Here is a 19,034-nt window from a genome sequence, read left to right as displayed (position 1 = left end):
GACGGCAGCGTCCGTAAAGCGGTGAGACAAGCGTTGCAAAAGATGACCCCGGGGGATGATGTGGAAGCGTTCCTGGCGGTGTTTGAGCGGGTGGCCAAGCGGGAAAAGCTGCCGACCCCCCAGTGGGCTGAGGTATTGTCGCCCTATCTGACGGGGGAACCCCAAAAAGCGTACCTGGACCTCTGTACCGAGGACGCCATTGACTATGTGACCCTGAAAGCCGAAATACTGGCTCGGTTGGGGGTGAATACCTATGTACGGGCTCAGCGGGTAAATCAGTGGTTCTATGAGGAAGCCAAACCCGTACGCTCCCAGGCCTATGACTTGTTGCATCTTGTAAAAAAGTGGTTGCAGCCTGACACTCTGAGCCCAGCGCAAATGGTGGAAAGGGTAGTAGTGGATCGTTTTGTGCGCACTTTACCCGTCACCGTTCAACGGTGGGTCGGACAGGGTGACCCGAGTACCCTGGACCAATTAGTGTCCCTGGTAGAGCGGCATGTGGCTACGCAGGACTTGATACGGGACACTGAGACTTTGCATACCGCCCGTCGGTCCGGCCCCTCCAAGCCTAGGGCCAAGGACCCACCGCTGACAACGGTGCAGGAGTCCCCTACCGTCCCGTCTGAGGCCGCGGCCGCCATTCCTGAGGTCCGGAAGGTTCTGTACCCTAAACGACAACCCGTCAAGGGGGTTTCTGTCCCCATTAGATGTTGGCGGTGCCAGCGGGTGGGACATATGGAAGCCCAGTGTCCACTCACCACGGAGCCCATGGATTGTGGGGTTACCCGGCGGGGTTCAATGTATGCTCAGGTGGTGTGTACCGCTGACCTGGTCTCCCCAGAGACGGAGCCCCACTTGTGCCAAATACAGGTGAATGGATGTCCGGTTACAGGATTGTTGGATTCCGGAAGCTTAGTGACCCTTGTGCGATCCACCTTGAGGGCTAAAGTAAAGGCCACAGGACGTACCGTGGGGGTGGTTTGCATACATGGGGACCGCCGAGACTATCCCACAGGGATTGTCACCATCACAGCACCTTGCGGTCAGGTGCAACATGAGGTGGGACTTCTTAACACTCTTCCCTATGACGTGATCCTAGGAAGGGATCTGCCCTATTTTTGGACTTTATGGAAGGGACCCCCTAAGACTCCTCAGATATTGGTCTGTCCGGGACCTGAGCCCTACAATCCTGAATCCGGGACACCTGCCGTAGGGGTCCCCATGATAGGGACAGAATGTGAACCCAATAGGTCGCCCCTAGAGGTATTGGCAGGAGAGGCTGAGACGGTCGAACCCATCCCGGAGTTGGAGGCGTCCCCGGATACGTTTGGGACTGCCCAACTCCAGGACCCTACATTAATACATGCCCGGAGTCGGGTGACAGTAATTGACGGGGTGGCACAGCTGCCCGGTGCCCAGGTAAGGTACCCCCATTTCGCTCTTAAGCAGGATTTACTCTACCGGGTAGATGAAATACGGGGCGTGGGGGTAGAGCAGTTGGTGGTGCCCCAGCCGCATCGCCGGCGGGTCCTCGACTTGGCTCATAAACACCTGATGAGTGGCCACCTAGGTGTCAAGAAAACGCAGGAGCGAATATTGCAAAGGTTCTATTGGCCCGGAGTCTTTGGGGAGGTAAAACGGTTCTGCGAAACCTGCCCGGAGTGTCAGCTTACCGCACCCCTGACCCATTTTCGCAGTCCGTTGGTACCGTTACCCATTATAGAAGTCCCTTTTGAACGGATAGGGATGGATCTGGTGGGGCCCCTCGTAAAGTCCGCTCGAGGGCACCAATACATCCTAGTGATCGTTGACTATGCCACCCGGTATCCCGAGGCGATACCTCTCAGACATACTGCAGCAAAGCTTATAGCTCGGGAGTTGTTTGCTGTGTTCTGCCGGGTGGGGTTGCCCAAGGAGATCCTTACGGATCAGGGGACCCCATTCATGTCTAAAGTGACCAAAGAGCTATGCCGGCTACTCCAGATCAAGCAGTTGCGTACGTCTGTGTATCATCCTTAAACGGACGTGTTTAGTCGAGCGTTTCAATAAAACCCTGAAAACCATGCTCAAAAGGGTGATTTCAAAAGACGGGAAAGACTGGGATATGATGCTTCCCTATTTGATGTTTGCCATCCGTGAGGTGCCACAGGCATCCACGGGGTTTTCGCCTTTTGAATTGTTATACGGGCGACATCCCCGGGGATTGTTGGACCTGGCAAAGGAAACATGGGAGCAAGAGCCCACCCCCCATAAAAGTGTGATTGAACACATTTTGGGTATGCAGAACCGCATAAGCGCGGTCATGCCAATTGTGAAGGAGCATTTACAGGAGGCTCAGGCCGCACAAAGCGGCCGCTACAATAGACAAGCCACCGTGCGGACCTTTAAACCCGGGGATCGGGTGTTGGTATTAATCCCCACGGCGGAGAGTAAATTCCTGGCTCAGTGGCAAGGCCCCTACGAGATAAAGGAAAGAGTCGGGGTGGTTAACTATTATGTATTGCAGCCCGGTAGGCGGAAACCTGAACAAATATACCATGTCAACCTATTAAAACCTTGGCATGAACGGGAAAGCCTGATGGCTGTTTTTTCCCCATCTCCCTCCTCTTCGGGTCGTTCACATCCGGCTCCAGCGACCTCCGGAGAGGACGAACCGGAAGTAAGGATTGGAGAAGCCCTCACCAAGACTCAGAGGCGAGAGGCCAGACGGTTGGTTCAGCAGAACCCCGATGTCTTCTCCGAGCTGCCCGGTAGGACCAGTCTGATACGACATGATATTGTCACCGAGCCCCACCTGAAGGTACGCCTGAAGTCATACCGGGTACCGGAGGCTCGACGACAAGCCATATCGGAGGAAGTAAAGACAATGTTACGCCTGGGGGTCATCGAAAAATCCCGGAGTGAATGGGCTAGTCCGATTGTCCTAATACCAAAACCCGATGGCTCCTTAAGGTTCTGCAATGACTTTAGGAGATTGAACGAAATATCCAAGTTCGATCTCTACCCCATGCCCCGGGTGGATGAGCTGATTGATAGGCTGGGACAGGCGCGATATTTTACCACGCTCGACCTGACCAAGGGGTACTGGCAGGTGCCACTGACGGAGTCCGCCAAGGAGAAAACCGCTTTTGTTACGCCAGAGGGTCTCTTCCACTATGTTGTCTTGCCTTTTGGGTTACATGGCGCTCCGGCCACGTTCCAGAGGTTGATGGACTTAGTGCTGGAACCCCACCAGGCGTATGCATCAGCGTACCTTGATGACATCATTATTTACAGCTCCGAGTGGCAGACCCACTTGGAACAGGTACAAGCGGTGGTGGACGCGCTTCGAACAGCCGGATTGACAGCCAATCCCAAGAAATGTGCGTTGGGACTCACGGAAGCCCGCTACTTGGGCTACGTGATAGGCCAAGGAGTGATTAAGCCCCAAGTTAACAAGGTTGAGGCGATCCAGAAGTGGCCTAGACCCCTGACCACGAAGCAGGTTAGGGCCTTCCTGGGTATCGTGGGATACTACAGGAGGTTTGTAAAGGATTTTGCGGGACTATCAGCCCCCTTGACGGACCTTCTCAAAGGCAAGAAGTCAGTCATGCTGCGCTGGACTCCGCAGGCCGAGGACTCCTTCCGGGCCCTGAAGGGGGTCCTGTGCGGACAGCCCGTTCTTGTACACCCTGATTTCCGGAAGGAGTTCATAGTGCAGACTGACGCCTCAGAGGTCGGCCTAGGGGCAGTGCTGTCTCAGGTGGTTCAGGGGGAGGAACACCCCGTCACCTTCTTAAGTAGGAAGCTCACCCCTCCCGAGCGTAATTATAGCGTAGTGGAGAAGGAGTGCCTGGCGATCAAGTGGGCCTTGGAGTCCCTACGCTATTACCTGCTGGGACGGCAGTTTCGCTTGGTGACGGATCACTCTCCACTGGTCTGGATGAGGTCCACCAAGGAACGGAATGCCCGGGTTACCCGGTGGTTCCTTTCTCTGCAGAATTTCCGGTTTACGGTTGAACATAGGGCCGGTAGGTTGCAGGGCAACGCCGATGCCTTGTCCCGCGGCCCGTGTTTGATGGCGGGAGTTCAACCCCGCACGCTTGAACTGAGGGGGGGGGTATGTGAGACTGTGACCGGGGTTATCTATGACGGCCGGTATGTCTCGCCCCGGTTGTGCTCACTCCATGATAGAAAGTAAATCCACTCTAGGGTTAATGCTGTTTTCCTACAGGCTGAAGGAAGGGTTAAATGGAAACAGGAACAAGGGCAGGTGTGCCGGGTGTGAGGGAGTGAACAGAACTCCCTGAGTTCTCTGCTGGAGAGGCACAGATATATTGTTGTGGACTTTTGTTTGGACATTAAACCGTGTGCTGTGAACCTTAATGCCTGGATCCCGTGTCTTCTGCTGCGCAGCCGACCACGCTATCTCACAAAATATATTTTATTATATATATATATATATATATATATATATATATATATATATATATATATATATATATGTATATGTATATGTATATGTATGTGTGTGTGTGTGTGTGTGTGTGTGTGTGTGTGTGTGTATGTATGTATGTATGTATATATATTGTGAGGTAGCGTGGTCGGCTGCGCGGCAGAAGACACGGGATCCAGGCACCAATGGTCACAGCACACGGTTTATTGTACAAACAAAAGTCCACAACAGCACCCATGTGTTATCTCCGGCAGAAACTCAGGGAGTTGTGTTCACTCCCTCACACTAGGCCACCACACCCATCTTCCTGTTTCCTTTTAACCCTCCTTTCAGCCTGTAGGGAAACAGCATTAACCCCGGAGTGGAGTTACTTTCTATCATGGAGTGAGCACAACCGGGGCGAGACGTACCGGCCGTCATAGATAACCCCGGTCACAGTCTCACAATATATATTTATATATTAGTATATACATACATGCCTTGTTAAAGAGGAAAAATTACAGGAAAATGACATATATATATATATATATAGATAGATATATCTATATAATTTTAGACAAATGCGTTGTTAAAGAGGATATGTATGTATGTATGTATGTATGTATGTATGTATGTATGTATGTATGTATGTATGTATATATATATATATATATATATATATATACATACATACATACATGCATACATATCCTCTTTAACAACGCATTTGTCTAAAATTATATAGATATATCTATCTATATATATATATATATAATATATATGGTCATTTTCCTGTAATTTTTCCTCTTTAACAAGGCATGTATGTATATACATATAATATATATATTATATATACATATACATACATACATACATACATACATACATACATACATACATACATACATGCCTTGTTAAAGAGGAAAAATTACCTCCATGGCACCCAAAGGCATCTCAAGGCTCGGGCCCACTGGTCCAGGAAACCATTATCCAGCCCCATTTCCGTGAGATGGTTGGATTGTCATTGTAAATAAGCACTTGAACCTTGCCTCTCCCCCCACCTCATTGTAGATTGTAAGCTCTCACGAGCAGGGTTGTATTTTTTTTCCCCTCTAAATATTGTATTTCTATAACTGTTACTTGTTTGTATATGATCCTCCTGAATTGTAAAGCGCTACGGAATATGTTGGCGCTATAGAAATAAAGATTATTATTATTATTATTATTATTAATTACAGGAAAATGACCATATATATTATATATAGATATATCTATATATCGTTCAGCATTTTGAAGAAATATATTTTTAAGTTCTACTGAAAGGTTGGCAATTTTAAAACTTAAAGACAAATACCGGTAAATTGAGGCAAGGCGATGAGCGGATGGACAGGTCCAGCTGCTGGATACTGCATCTTCTGCAGCAGTGATATAATATTACATGCTACGTGTAATACTAGAATCAAGTGAACTGCCCACCATATAATACATGTCTACTCTTTGATTGTGTCCAAAAAGCAACATCTTAGAAATCCATCTGCCCCAGTGGGCATTCTTTAAGAGACAGTCCTTTTTAAGGGGCCATAACAATGTCTTAAAAGAATGACATATAGGATATGGAAAATGATAAATGATACAGGTATAGGAGTATAATATTGACCGTGCTGCTGTTGAAGAGTAGTGCCACACTTTTGGAAAAGTTCAATTCGATTATTTATGCCTTTCAGGACTTACAAAACAGACTACAGATGATATTACTAGTATACGCCATCCTTATATCATTAGGGATACACAGACATTAAAAGGTTATCTCCCAATGTCCCCAAGTGGATCCACACCCAGCTCAACCAAAACCAAGCATTCATGTGTTTAGGCCTCATGCGCACACTACATTTTTTTGCCATGTTTTTGGGTGCAGTTTTGCATGCGTTTCCTTCCACAGCAATGTCTATGAGATTTAATTTTTGCGGTGCACACGTTGCAGTTTATTTTGGCTGCGTCTTTGTGGTGACCACTGCAGCATGTGAATTCTTTAGTTTTTTTTGCCAGCGTTTTTGAGCCCTTCCAGACCGATTTCAACTCAAAAACGCACTGAACAAAAACGTATAAAAAATGCATGTGTTTTTTGGATGCGTTTTTGCTGCAGGAGCGTTTTTTTGGGCCAAAAAACATGCATGTTTGTGGTCACCACAAAGATACAGCGTGTGCATATAGCCTTAAAGAGAGGAGAAAGCTGCTGCAAGACATCTCTGGCAGCGGCAAATCTCCATTAGAAACAAAAGGATTTGGGATTGAAATTTCAACAGTCCTAATCCTTCTCCCTATGTGCTTAGATAATCTTATATATGTGCCCCTGCTATGTACTGTGTAATGGCCGTGTCTGACCATACAGGGACATTATCTGATCATACCACATCTCCTGGGCAGGGGAGGATGCAAAAGAGAGTATACAGACATTACAGCAGGAGATCACAGATGATTCTCTTTGTGAGGTAAAACATTTCCTTACCTGTTTTTAAAAAAGTTTTACCTCAAAGAAATAATTAATTGTGATTCCATCCTATAATGTCATTATACTCAATTGCGTCCTCCCCATCCCAGGAGATGTGGTATGATCAGACTAGGTCAGACACGGCCATTACACAGTACATAGCAGGGACACATACAAGATTATCTCAGCACAGGAACATTTTTTTTTTCAACACATCCAATTGGGGAAATTATTATTATTCCAAGATCTACTGATTAAAATGTACTTTGTTCATGGGAAAACCCCCTATACGTAAACTCATCTAAGGTAAATTAGAGCCCCAAGAATAAAAAAATATGCTGTGCCTATTCACAGTATTATATCCCCTTTAGGCTACTTTCACACATCCGGCTTGAGCTCTGCGGCTCAATCCGGCTGTGCAAGCTATGCAACGGATGCGGTGAAAACACCGCATCCTTTGCATAAGTTTTTCCTTTGCGGCCAGTCCGGTTTGTGCCGCTTGCGGCATGCTACTGAGCATGCGCAGTGGCAAAAACCGCATGCGGCGGCCGGATGCGGTTATTGCCGCATCGCGCCGCATCCGGCCTCCATAGGCATGCATTGAAAAATGCGCCGCGTCGGCCGAATGCGGCGCGATGCGGTTTTTTTTGCCGCACGAAAAAACGTGCCAGGCAACGTTCCATCCGGCCGCCGCATCGGCTAAATCTGCCGCATGCGGCAAAAAAACGGACGGAACGCAAGGCCATGCGGCACAATGCGGCACTAATTAAAGTCTATGCAGGAAAATCGCAACCGGCAGCAAAAAAAAACGGTTGCGATTTTCCTGCAAAGTGCCGGATTGTGCCGCATAGCAAAAACCGGAGGTGTGAAAGCAGCCTTAGTCTTTTCCTGTTAAAGTGAACCTGTTGGGTGCAATATGTACCCAGTACCACGAGCAGTTCTAGGTGCATTTTGCTAATCCCTGCCTAATTGTACCTGTATACACTAGCATAGATAAAGATCTTTGGAAAAAGTATTTCTAAAGATCGTATATTATATGCTAATGAGGGCGGGGACTAGTCCCGAGGTTGATTGTTCCCTTAGCTAGTCAGTCCACATAGCATGCTAGCATACCCCTGTGGGCGTGCAGCTTCGCCGCACATACCTCACTGTTCATGGGGGCCGTCAGACAATGAATGCGCTCTGCGCATGATCCGGAGTCCTCGGCACTTACGTTCATGCGCACTGTACCTCACTTAAACCAAGAAGCTTACACCCGGCATCAGTTTAGTCCGCATGATCGGAAGCCTCAGGTACATGCATCCTGTGCTGGCCGCCATGAACAGTGAGGTATGTGCGGCGTCACTGCCCATTCATTAGCATGTTAGTACACCCACAGGGGTATGCTAACAAGCTATGTGAGCCGACTAGCTAAGGGAACAAACACCCGACTAGTTGCTGGCCTCATTAGCATATAATAAAGGATTTTTAGATATACTTTTTCTAAAAATCCCTTTATCTATGCTAGTGTATACAGGGACGGTTAGGCAGGGATTAGCAATATGCACCCAGAACTGCTCGTGGTTCTGGGTGCGTATTGCACCTGTCAGGTTCCCTTTAAATAGTGTCCCGGCCTCCCGCAGTGCAGGGGAACAGCACCAGACACCACATTGGAAAACTAATAAAACAATATGAAGGTGAGGGTGTTTGTCCATGGTAGACACAATGGGGCAGATTTGTTCAGAGGGGTGTTTCATGTCAGCGGAAGATAAAATTTAAAGTGGTGTTGGAGTAAAATATAACATTTATTTAAAAAGGCACTCGTCTCTAAATCTGGCACCCGTAGGGCTGTCCTAAAGCCAGAAAATTAATCTACGCCTGTTATGAACGGTCACAGATTTATGACAAAATGTTCACCATTTTCTGGCTGTCGTATTTAGAAATCTGTCGACACTTGCAGACCATGCCCACTCCAAGTAAACGGTGCCCACTCTTCTCATCGCTTTACAAAGCTGGCGACTGCTGACAAAATATGGCCTGCTATGATGTGAATGCAGCTTTCCTTTGCTATTGATAAATGCAGACAAGACACGAAATAGAAGATATTAAACAAAACACATTAATAATGACGTCCACAGAGTGAAAGCTCTTTATCTGCAGAAGATGTGAATGCACCGCTGCTATAACAATATAGCAGAGCTCTGGGAATGGAATGGCATTCCTGTGGTTTAATTAAGTAAAAAAATACTCTAGTAGATTGGCCTGAACATGGGAAACTGATATGCCATTCTCAGCAGTCAATCACTTCTTTAGCCTTTTGCTGGTTTGGAAAGAGAAAAAGAGTCTGGCCTGGGAACAAAGGCTCCAAAAACAGAGCGAAAAACAGCATGTGACAGGTTCAGATCAATCCAACAGAAGTGGAGGAAACAGATCAGCATCTATGCAGACACTTCCAAGTCAAAAGCCATAAACAAGTGAACAGATCTCATAGCCATATAATGCAGGCAAATGCCATCCCTCCGCAATGCATCAGGATACAAGGAAACAAAATGCAATAAACAATAAGGCTAGGTTCACACTTCCGTTAAATTGTATCAGTCACAATCCGCTGCTCTGGTAAACAACGGAATACGTTTAGCGGATTACGTTGTTCCCATAGACTTGTATGAGCGGCGGATTGTGACTGATGATGCTGCGTTGCACCCTCCGCCCGACTGATCAGTCGTGGAACGACTGACTGCCGGGCGGAAGGAACGCAGCCTGTAACGGTTTTTGAGCAGCGCAATGCGTAGGATTTCACTGCGCATACTCTCTCTGGCTCCCTGCACACCGTAACCAGGATACACATCGGGTTACTAAGCAATGCGCTTTGGTTAGTTACCCGATATTTACACTGGTTACGTGTGCAGGGAGCCAGCGCTAAGCGGTGCATGCTGGTAACCAGTGTAAATATCGACTAACCAAGCAAAAAGTGCTTTGCTTTTAGTTACCCGATATTTACCCTGGATAAGTGCGCACTCCGCATGTGTGTGTATATATTATATATATATATATATACACATACATACGCACACCTGTCCCTGGCCCTGCAGTCCCCGCGGCACTGACGTCCTCAGCCACGGCCCCGCTCGGCTCCACCCACCTCGCGCCCCGCCCCCCGCACAGAACGGAGTCCGACAAAGAATTCTGTTCTTTATCATCCGTTGTACAACGCATCAGTCACATGCGTCAAGCAACGCATGTGACTGATGAAAAACAACGGAAATGTGAACCTAGCCTTAGACAAAGAATACTGAACATGCGACTTTACTGCAATGAATGCAATGATGTGATTGAGATCACCAGATTGCTGCTGGGACAATTTAGGTGACTACTCAGCACAAGTTACACCCAGTGGAAATAATATGGCATTATAAGTGTTTAAAAACTGCGTGGAAGTAAGTATGAGTCCTGAGATTCTCAACATGGGCATTTTCTCTTGCACAGACGCTAGTGTCCTATGGGTTGTCAATACCACGATCGAGAGTGCCTGTTTTCTAGACGCAGTGTGTTTTCTCTTGCAGAGATGCTAGTCTCCTGTGTGGGAGAACGCACTGCTCATGCACATGATCAGGAGTGCCAGTGTCTGGATGCAGTGTGTTTTCACTTCTGGAGATGCTTGTGTCCTATGTGGGAGAATGCACAGTGTCAGGAGTGCCAGTGTCTAGATGCAGCATGTTTTCTCTTCCGGAACGCTAGTGTTCTGTATGCGAGAATGCACTGTAAGTGCCCAGAATCAGGAGAGTGATCTGGCCGCAGTGTGTTTAATCTTCCAGACAGTAGTGTCCTGTGTGGTAGCATGCGCTGCCCGTGCACACAACCAGGAGTGTCAGTGTCTGGATGCAGTGTGTTTTCTCTTCCAGAGATGCTAGTGTCCTGTGTGGTAGAATGCGCTGCCCGTGCCCACAATCAGGGTTACCGATGCAACATATTTTTTGCTGTATTCGCCCGCTCAAAGCACTAGCGGCTCGGCAAGAATAAATAGTCATGCTGTGGATTGGAAAGCCGCGCCGCAGGTCAGTTTATGGAGTGTCTAAAAGATGTACAGTTGGCAGGGAATTTCTATAAACCCCATCCGCTGTGCTTGTACTGTACAATGCAGTGTTTTGGATGCAGCGAAAACACACAGCATCCAAAATACTAACACTGATCATTGGCACTCACCCATCACTGACATGACTTTCACCACTTCATACAGTATCTACTATTAACATCTGATGCTACATTATTAACACAGGCCTCTCTTCCAAAAGCACTTTCTAAAGTTGTAATTTAAAGGGAGTGAGACTCATTTCAAAACGTCCTGCTGTACTTAGTGTACACTCCCAGCAATGTGCTCCGTACAGCGTCTAAGATCAGATTACCTTACATGACCTTAGCTCATTAAGCACAGCTCCTATCGATGCCACATTATTTAATACGTCAGTCTCTACCCAACACAGGTTGCGATGTGAGAGTGTCCAAGAAGAATTTGCAGAGATAAGTTATCAATAGTTATAAAGGGCATTTCACGTATGATAAATATTGACACATAGTCAGCGAGTCCAAACTCTAAAGATTGCCGTTTGTTGGATCACAATCAAAGCCAGGTCCAAAGCATTACGACCTGGACACAAACACGGAACTGTTTACCTACCGAGGACACAGACAACAAACACGTCAGTCACCTTTACTCCTGACTCGTTACATTTTAATCTAAAAGGTTTATGTAAAAACATCAACACGAAACAAAAAAAGGCCATCTAAACAGAAACTGGAGTCGCAATCCCGGCGAAATATTTTGCTGATGCAGGGCTCTAGCTCAGACAGGCCACCAGTAAACATCAATTCCCTCCATATCAGACACAAAAAGCAGACAGGGTGTCTCCGGCGAGCACGCTGTACTGCACACACCTGCCGGCAGCCCCTGCACATGCAACTGCGCCAGCTGCAGGTTGTTTTTCCATTCTAGAAAGGGTCTGATCATCAGAAGGCTAAGTGAAACAAAAAAAGAAAAGAAAATAGTGAGGTTCTACCAAACAAGGCAGTGAAAGAGTTAAGAAAGTGATCAGTTTGTGGCGCTCTGTAAGAACCATTATGAGGAGCCACAATAGGATGCACATGGAGACAGATGTGGAGTATCTCATCCAACCAGAGGAGCCAAAAAGGGCTTGGGTAAAGGAAGTCATGGCAAAAGATGGCTGCACGAGACAATGTACTGACTTAAGGCATAAAAAAAAACAAGGAGCACAGTGTGAGCCCATCCAGGAGGAGGAAGGGTAAGCAAGTTGACACACAGAAGAGCATACAGCTGCCAAATGGTTAGAGAGGCTTGGGGGTTAAGCGGATGTGTGCTAATAAGAAGGAAGAGAGGGCGGGATGGAAGCAATGAGCCCATGAAATGACAAATTCCCACGCTCTAATTTCTTCATTCATGAAGCTCTGCTGGTCCACTAAAGAAAAGTGCAGGATTACACCCTCATCCTCAACCTATTACCTACCACGTCCTCATACACGTACAGCATATACTCTATATAGGCACTGTCACTTTAAGAAACATACACTAAAGAAAAACTCAGGTCATGTTGTAATAAGCTCCACAACCACTGTATATATATCATTTACAATAATGTCCTAAAGTCTCTAATAAATCTGACTATAGCACTCAACATTAGAAAATGCTGCAGAACAATCCGTGCACCTTAGGTTTCACATGAACCTGAGGAACGTTTGGATGAACAGAAAGCAGAGTTTTGTTCTTGGATATTTTAATCATATCCTGGAAAAGCCGCAATTAATTACAGAGAATAATTGACTACTGCGGAGAATAAAACAATCACATTAGTAACGGAATTTCCTCTAATTGGGTTTTCACCGTGCAATTAAACTCGGAAGAGAAAGGATATGATTTCAAGCTAAACCCATTAGGATTTCATTTTTAATAAACTCCTGAAGCATCAACAAGCACAATCTTAAGGGACGGTTGTAAAGCGCGTGAAGGAGAGCAGTCTAGACTATGTTATCACACAGCCAAAAGTGCGCAATACATCCAGCTGTGTAAAAGCAGAGCATATCAAAGGAGAGATGCTAATATTTTAGGACTGACTTCTCATGTGTGTGGTGGTCTCCAGCCAGACACAAAGACGTGAAACAAAGGAGCACTGAAGACTAATGACTGCTCCCAGCTAAATCAGCCCCATGACAAGCCACAAAGTTTAAGCACATGGCACAACACTGACATTTGTAATCAACAGAAGACACCACAACCATGAAGAAAACATGCCACCATCAGGCACAGAAGACTCCTGACCTCCGCAGAGCCGCACATGCCTCACCCTGGCAGAATCAGACACGTGGCCCCACTACAATAACTTCCAACATCACATGGTAAGAAGATAAGCAGAACATTGCCGGCATGTCTCTTGGAGGATAAGCACATACAATACACGCACAATGCAATAATGAAGTTACAAATTCACCTCTGCAACACAAAAAAACAACTAGAATGTAAAAGAAACTCATTTCAAACCAGAACGGTAAGGCTATGTGTCCACGGTAGAATGTATCTGCGGACTTTTCTGCCTGAAAATCCGTGACTTTCGCGGCAAATCCGCACCCGCGGATTTGCCGCGGATTTTTTTTTTTTTCCCCATTGTATACCCAAATCCGCACCAAAATCCGCAACAAACAATTGACATGCTGCAGATTTTTCCGCATCAAAATCCGCGGCAAATCCGCAGCGTAAAAATCCGCAGCATGGACACAGCATTTCCAAAATGCCATTGAAATGGCTTGGAAGTGCCGCTGCTGCAGATTTTCGGGAAATCCGCGGCAAAATCCGCGGTAAATCCGCAGCGTGGGCACATAGCCTAAAAGGGACCTAGCAGATCGGATGCAGGAGCAGGACAATTGTGCCCCACCTTTATTGACCTCTGTCACCACATGTACAACTGTGAAGCTTGTGTAACCTGTCCCACCTGCGAAAAAGGACACAAAATACAAAGAATTGGGCAACATTTGATAAAGCTTAAAGGTCGTCCAGTGAGGGGATAAAATAATATATATATTATATATTATATATATATATATGACACACAAGCTAAACTATTTACTCAACCATTCCTACACCGAACACCCTACACCCTGTCTGTCTGCTACACCTGGCAGGGTGAGATATGGTCAAACAGTAAGAATTGACAATAAAACCAGTTGTAATAGCACCAGGGTTAGAGAGAAGGACCTGCTAGATGTATGCACATACTGGTCTTCAAAGGACCTAAGTTTTTATGAGGAGCAATTCTGTGACCTACCTTCTGTCTCTGTCTGGCTCCTGCGTTCATCCAACTTGTGGAAAGTGATGCTAGCGTAAGCACTCAAATCATCTGAGGGGTGGGTGATCACAGTCTGATGGGGGTTACAATGTTCCAGGCCAGTCAAATCTTTAACTAGATCCAAATCAATGTAATTGAGGCCATTTTGATGGTGGTCTAAAGGCTGCTGAGACTCTCTCCTTACAGAGTCTCCAGGCCTGACCCAAACATTCTCAAATGAAGCAGAACTGTGTCTCTTAACATCATCTCCAGAAACAGGTCCAGCACTAACTCGGGCTGTGGTAGGGGTAGAAGAAAAGGTCTCCGAGCTGTGTCGCCTCCTACCCTGTGGGTCACCTGCCCTGACAACTTTGGCACTCTGGTTGCGATTTGGGCTTAGGCTAACACGGGTAAATGCGCTGGGGCCAGAGCCCTGGCCCAGAAGAGGACAGGATGTTTCCGCTAGGCTTGTATTACCGGATGGTGGGGGAGCAGGCAAATTATCAGGGACTACGCCAATTGTCATTTCTGCATAATTACTGTTACAAGATGGAGAGATTGGCTTGGGAGTGGTACGGGCAGGTGGTAATTGACTATAGTCTGAACAAAGGGAACCCAGTTGCATGCTCATATAGTCCCGCTGAGCCGGCTTTCCTCGAACAGGCGGACGACTACTACACAGGTCTGTTGAGCACACGGTGCTGACAGGTTTACATGATGTGTAAGCATTTTTTGCCCTCCAGTGCTTGAGGTCCATGTTCATGTATTCAGACAAGTTCTCTCTCTGAGGAACCACTCTACTCTGCACAAAGGATGGTGAATGTACTGAAGATATTAATCCCCCAGGGAATATCTTTTCATTGAACTCTATGTTCACATACTCCCCAGGACTTTTTGGCTCTGGAGGTAATGCAGGTTCCCGAGCCCTTGGCAACGTGCTGGCCTTACTACTAATTTCTAAGGACAACCGTGTGGGCCTGTTCAATCTGCTGCTTCTTCCATGGAGACAAATTTCACTTTTACGGCTCTGTTGGGTTTCTTGTCCTCCAAGACTATCACTGCTTGTGGAAGAAGAGGAGGATTCCTCTGTGTATAAAGGATGACCTGAACTTACAGATGAGCGAGAGTGGCCATCGTCATTCTTCCGGTGGACGTGCTTAAAGGACCTTGGCAAAGAAAAGTAAGAATAGACAGGTTTCGATGGCTCTTCAACAGAATTCAGATAGCAATCAGGTGGAGTGCTAGTAGTTGAACCACTAGCTGGTGACATATTTATGTAGTCACTGCAAGCCAATTTACCATCATTGCTCTCTATGGACAATTTTGGGTTGACACCATTTGTCCAAATTTTGCTGTAGTTACAGCTGTCTGGAGAACAACTGCCACTAGGAGACATCATCATATAGCCATTGGAGTCTACTTGTGTATGTCGTCTCGGATTAATAATCTGCTGTGGGGCTGACACACTCTTCGGACTCATGGGCATGTAGTCACCATTTTTAGCAGGCACGGGAGCAACACCTGGTGACATTGGCATATAGCCATCATCACTGTGGTTTGGTCTGTTTTCTAGATGGAGATCTAGGCACTCTTCTGGATATGAGTAAGTGGGCACAAAAGCTGAGTGCCTAAATGATGAGAGGCGCAAAGGATAGGAAGGCATCATCTCGGTATATTCCTCCATGGATGACTGTGAGGGGGTCTTCTGATGGGAAACAGTAGGTGGGGAAGTACCTGAGGAATGAGTCCTCTTTCTGAATACTTTGTCAAGGTCGCTATTCTCTTCACCTCTACTTAAATGGTACCTTTGTGGTGTGCTTCTCTGAATTAGATTGTTAGATTTGCCCATGCTGATGTAGTTGTTCAATTCTTCTTCTCGAGCTGGAGGCGTGTGCCCCAAAGAGTCTGGTGTCACGCTGCGGAAGGAGCTTCTGAAATCACACGGACTGGATCCATATTCATCAGAAGAAATAAATCCTCCATCACTGGGGGAACCTGAAACTGAGGCACTGGATCTTCGTGGACACAAGCAGTCAGAAGTGGAGCCATGTCCACTGGTGCTGCTGGAGGACAAACTTACAGGACTTGTTGCGGAGGGAGAGCAGCGACTTGTTGGCATGGGAATGGAGCGACTATGGTTTAGAGGTGGATGAAGTCGAGAACTGCCCCTATGCCGATGCGACTGGGCCCTGCTGGCACTTGGGCTAACTGGGCTGCCATCCATTGAGGCTGGTCTTGACATTGTACCTTCTCCATCACTTGAAGCTCGAACCCTGAACGAGGATGAAGATCCATGTTTACCGGTTCCTCCAGCAGGAGAGGTGGCGGTTACACTTTCCGTACGAGCTCTCCGGTTTAGCCCTACTTGGCTTGGAGGAGGATGGTTAAGGTGATGCCTTCTGAGAGGCACAGAAATTGGGTTGGAGCAATTAGACGAAGACTGGCTTTTGCTACGAGGTCGAAATTCATCGCTCAATGCTTTCATGGCCTCGAGGATTGTCTCGTGCATATTTTGCGCCACAACAGAGTCATCCACCTGCATCCAGAATTCACCAGCCCCTGTCACGGCAGAGCGACCAACTTCGATAAAGAAGAAATTTTCTGAATGTCCACATCGCCGAATGTTCATGAGCTGCAACACTACGGCTGCCGCATCTGAATTGAGTTTAACCAAACTGATTGTTCGATGGGTTAGGCACAGGCGGTAGATTCCAACAAGATTTTTAAGCTGTCCTAAACCCTTCGGCTTCATTATCACTTGCCACACTTCCTTAAAGGCCAAACCAGGGGGGGTCACTTCCCCATAGACATCCTCTCCATTAACTCCGTCATGCACCCCATTGGCAGCTCCTTCGCTGTAGTGATGGTGGTGGTGAGTTTTACCCCGATTATGCAGATCCACTAGCGCTTGATACCATCCCTCCTGTTCTTGTTCACAATCAGCAGCAATGGCAAAACACTCGTCTTTCGTGTACAGGGCGACTAAATGTTTGTTCTTTGAATCCGCCCTTTTGTTGATATTAAAGCAGCTTTCCAGTGGAATGGACCTTTTTGGGGCCCCAGATTTGTGCCGCCACTTCTTCTCGTTCTCATAATACTCCAGACGGGCTGGACCAGAGTCGCTGGCAGCTCGGAGCACGAAGAATCTTTTGTGCATGCTCTTGGGTTTTCTAAGGTACCCTACCTTCTTGACATCAGAGAAGTTGTTCTCCTGAGGTGGAGGATCTGTGGGGCTGGCCATGGTACCAAAGTATAAATAATCCTACAAAATGCAGACAATACGTAGTCCTTGCAGATAAAGTCAGTGTGCCCAGCTCATTCAGCACCGTGCACTGGGCAGAGTTGTATTCCCCTGGATCAGGACATCCACAGAGCGGCGGAGCCCAGCGGGACCGAGGGCAGGCGTCCACACCCGGGGAGCCTCATCGTGGGCGGCACTGCGGGCAATGTCACTGGCGGGAGGGGGTCACTGGCTGCCCATTCAGTCCCATCGCGCTGCAGAGAGTGGCATGTGATGGGCAGTCTGGCAGGTCTCTGCACCCGCCGGCTCCTCACCCCCGGCTGGAGACTTGTCCCCCTCCTTCACTCACTCCGGGAGCACGGCCGGACCGTGGCTGCAGCGCTCCGCTGATAAGAAGTGCTCCGGGGAGAGCTCGGTGCAGGAGTTGCCGGAGTTTCTGCCAGGCGTCCTCTCCCCCCGCCTCTCCTCGCGAAATAAACCAAAACAAGCTGTGTCTGTGTCTGAGTTCCCGGGAGCGCAGCCCCGCCCCCTCTCTCAGCTCCCGCCGCCTCCGTCTCAGCAACACGTGACCGCTCCAGCAGCAGCACCACACACACTGCGTGCAGCAGAAGCCGCCGCCAGTTGCAACCTACCCTGCTGCTCTCACTGCGCTAAAGCCACGCCCCCATCTGCTTTACTACTATGGAACGGCGAGGAGGCGTTGGGGCACTATCCCGCAATTTCATTGGCTGCTGTTATCTGTCGATCACTTCTATTCTAAATATTAGTTTGGTTGAGGTGTGGCGTAGTAAAAAGGCGTAAACGCCATTCAGTTCCCTGTTATTTGTGAAGTGAATGTATAGCGCGGTGCAGTGTGGTGCTCCGCAGTCCGCACCGTGTGCACCGAGGACAGCAGAGGCTGCTCCGCACCGTGTGCACTGAGGACAGCGGAGGCTGCTCCGCACCGTGTGCACCGAGGATAGCGGAGGCTGCTCCGCACCATGTGCACCGAGGACAGCGGAGGCTGCTCCGCACCGTGTGCTCTGAGGACAGCGGAGGCTGCTCCGCACCGTGTGCACCGAGGACAGCGGAGGCTGCTCCGCACCGTGTGCACCGAGGATAGCGGAGGCTGCTCCGCACCGTGTGCACCGAGGATAGCGGAGGCTGCTCCGCACCATGTGCACCGAGGACAGCGGAGGCTGCTCCGCACCGTGTGCACCGAGGATAGCGGAGGCTGCTCCGCACCATGTGCACCGAGGACAGCGGAGGCTGCTCCGCACCGTGTGCACCGAGGACAGCGGAGGCTGCTCCGCACCGTGTGCACCGAGGACAGCAGAGGCTGCTCCGCACCGTGTGCACCGAGGACAGCAGAGGCTGCTCCGCACCATGTGCACCGAGGACAGCGGAGGCTGCTCCGCACCGTGTGCACCGAGGACAGCGGAGGCTGCTCCGCACCGTGTGCACCGAGGACAGCGGAGGCTGCTCCGCACCGTGTGCACCGAGGACAGCAGAGGCTGCTCCGCACCGTGTGCACCGAGGATAGCGGAGGCTGCTCCGCACCATGTGCACCGAGGACAGCGGAGGCTGCTCCGCACCGTGTGCACG

General features: G+C 48.4%; 1 protein-coding gene across 1 annotated transcript in view; it reads right to left on the bottom strand.

Moving 5' to 3' along the window:
* Window positions 1-17,939, bottom strand: part of IRS1 (insulin receptor substrate 1) — a 71,440-nt gene extending 53,501 nt beyond the window's left edge. The window contains exon 1 of the mRNA XM_075340768.1: window positions 14,210-17,939. Within this exon, the coding sequence (XP_075196883.1) occupies window positions 14,210-17,450 (3,241 nt within the window). The 5' untranslated portion in view covers window positions 17,451-17,939. The remainder of the gene's footprint in view (window positions 1-14,209) is intronic.
* Window positions 17,940-19,034: the final 1,095 nt, after the last annotated feature.

This window comes from Anomaloglossus baeobatrachus, chromosome 3 (genome assembly GCF_048569485.1).
Source record: "Anomaloglossus baeobatrachus isolate aAnoBae1 chromosome 3, aAnoBae1.hap1, whole genome shotgun sequence".
NCBI classification, from domain to species: domain Eukaryota; kingdom Metazoa; phylum Chordata; class Amphibia; order Anura; family Aromobatidae; genus Anomaloglossus; species Anomaloglossus baeobatrachus.
The sequence above is the reverse complement of the archived record's forward strand: the minus strand, read 5'-3'. Positions and strand labels throughout refer to the sequence as shown.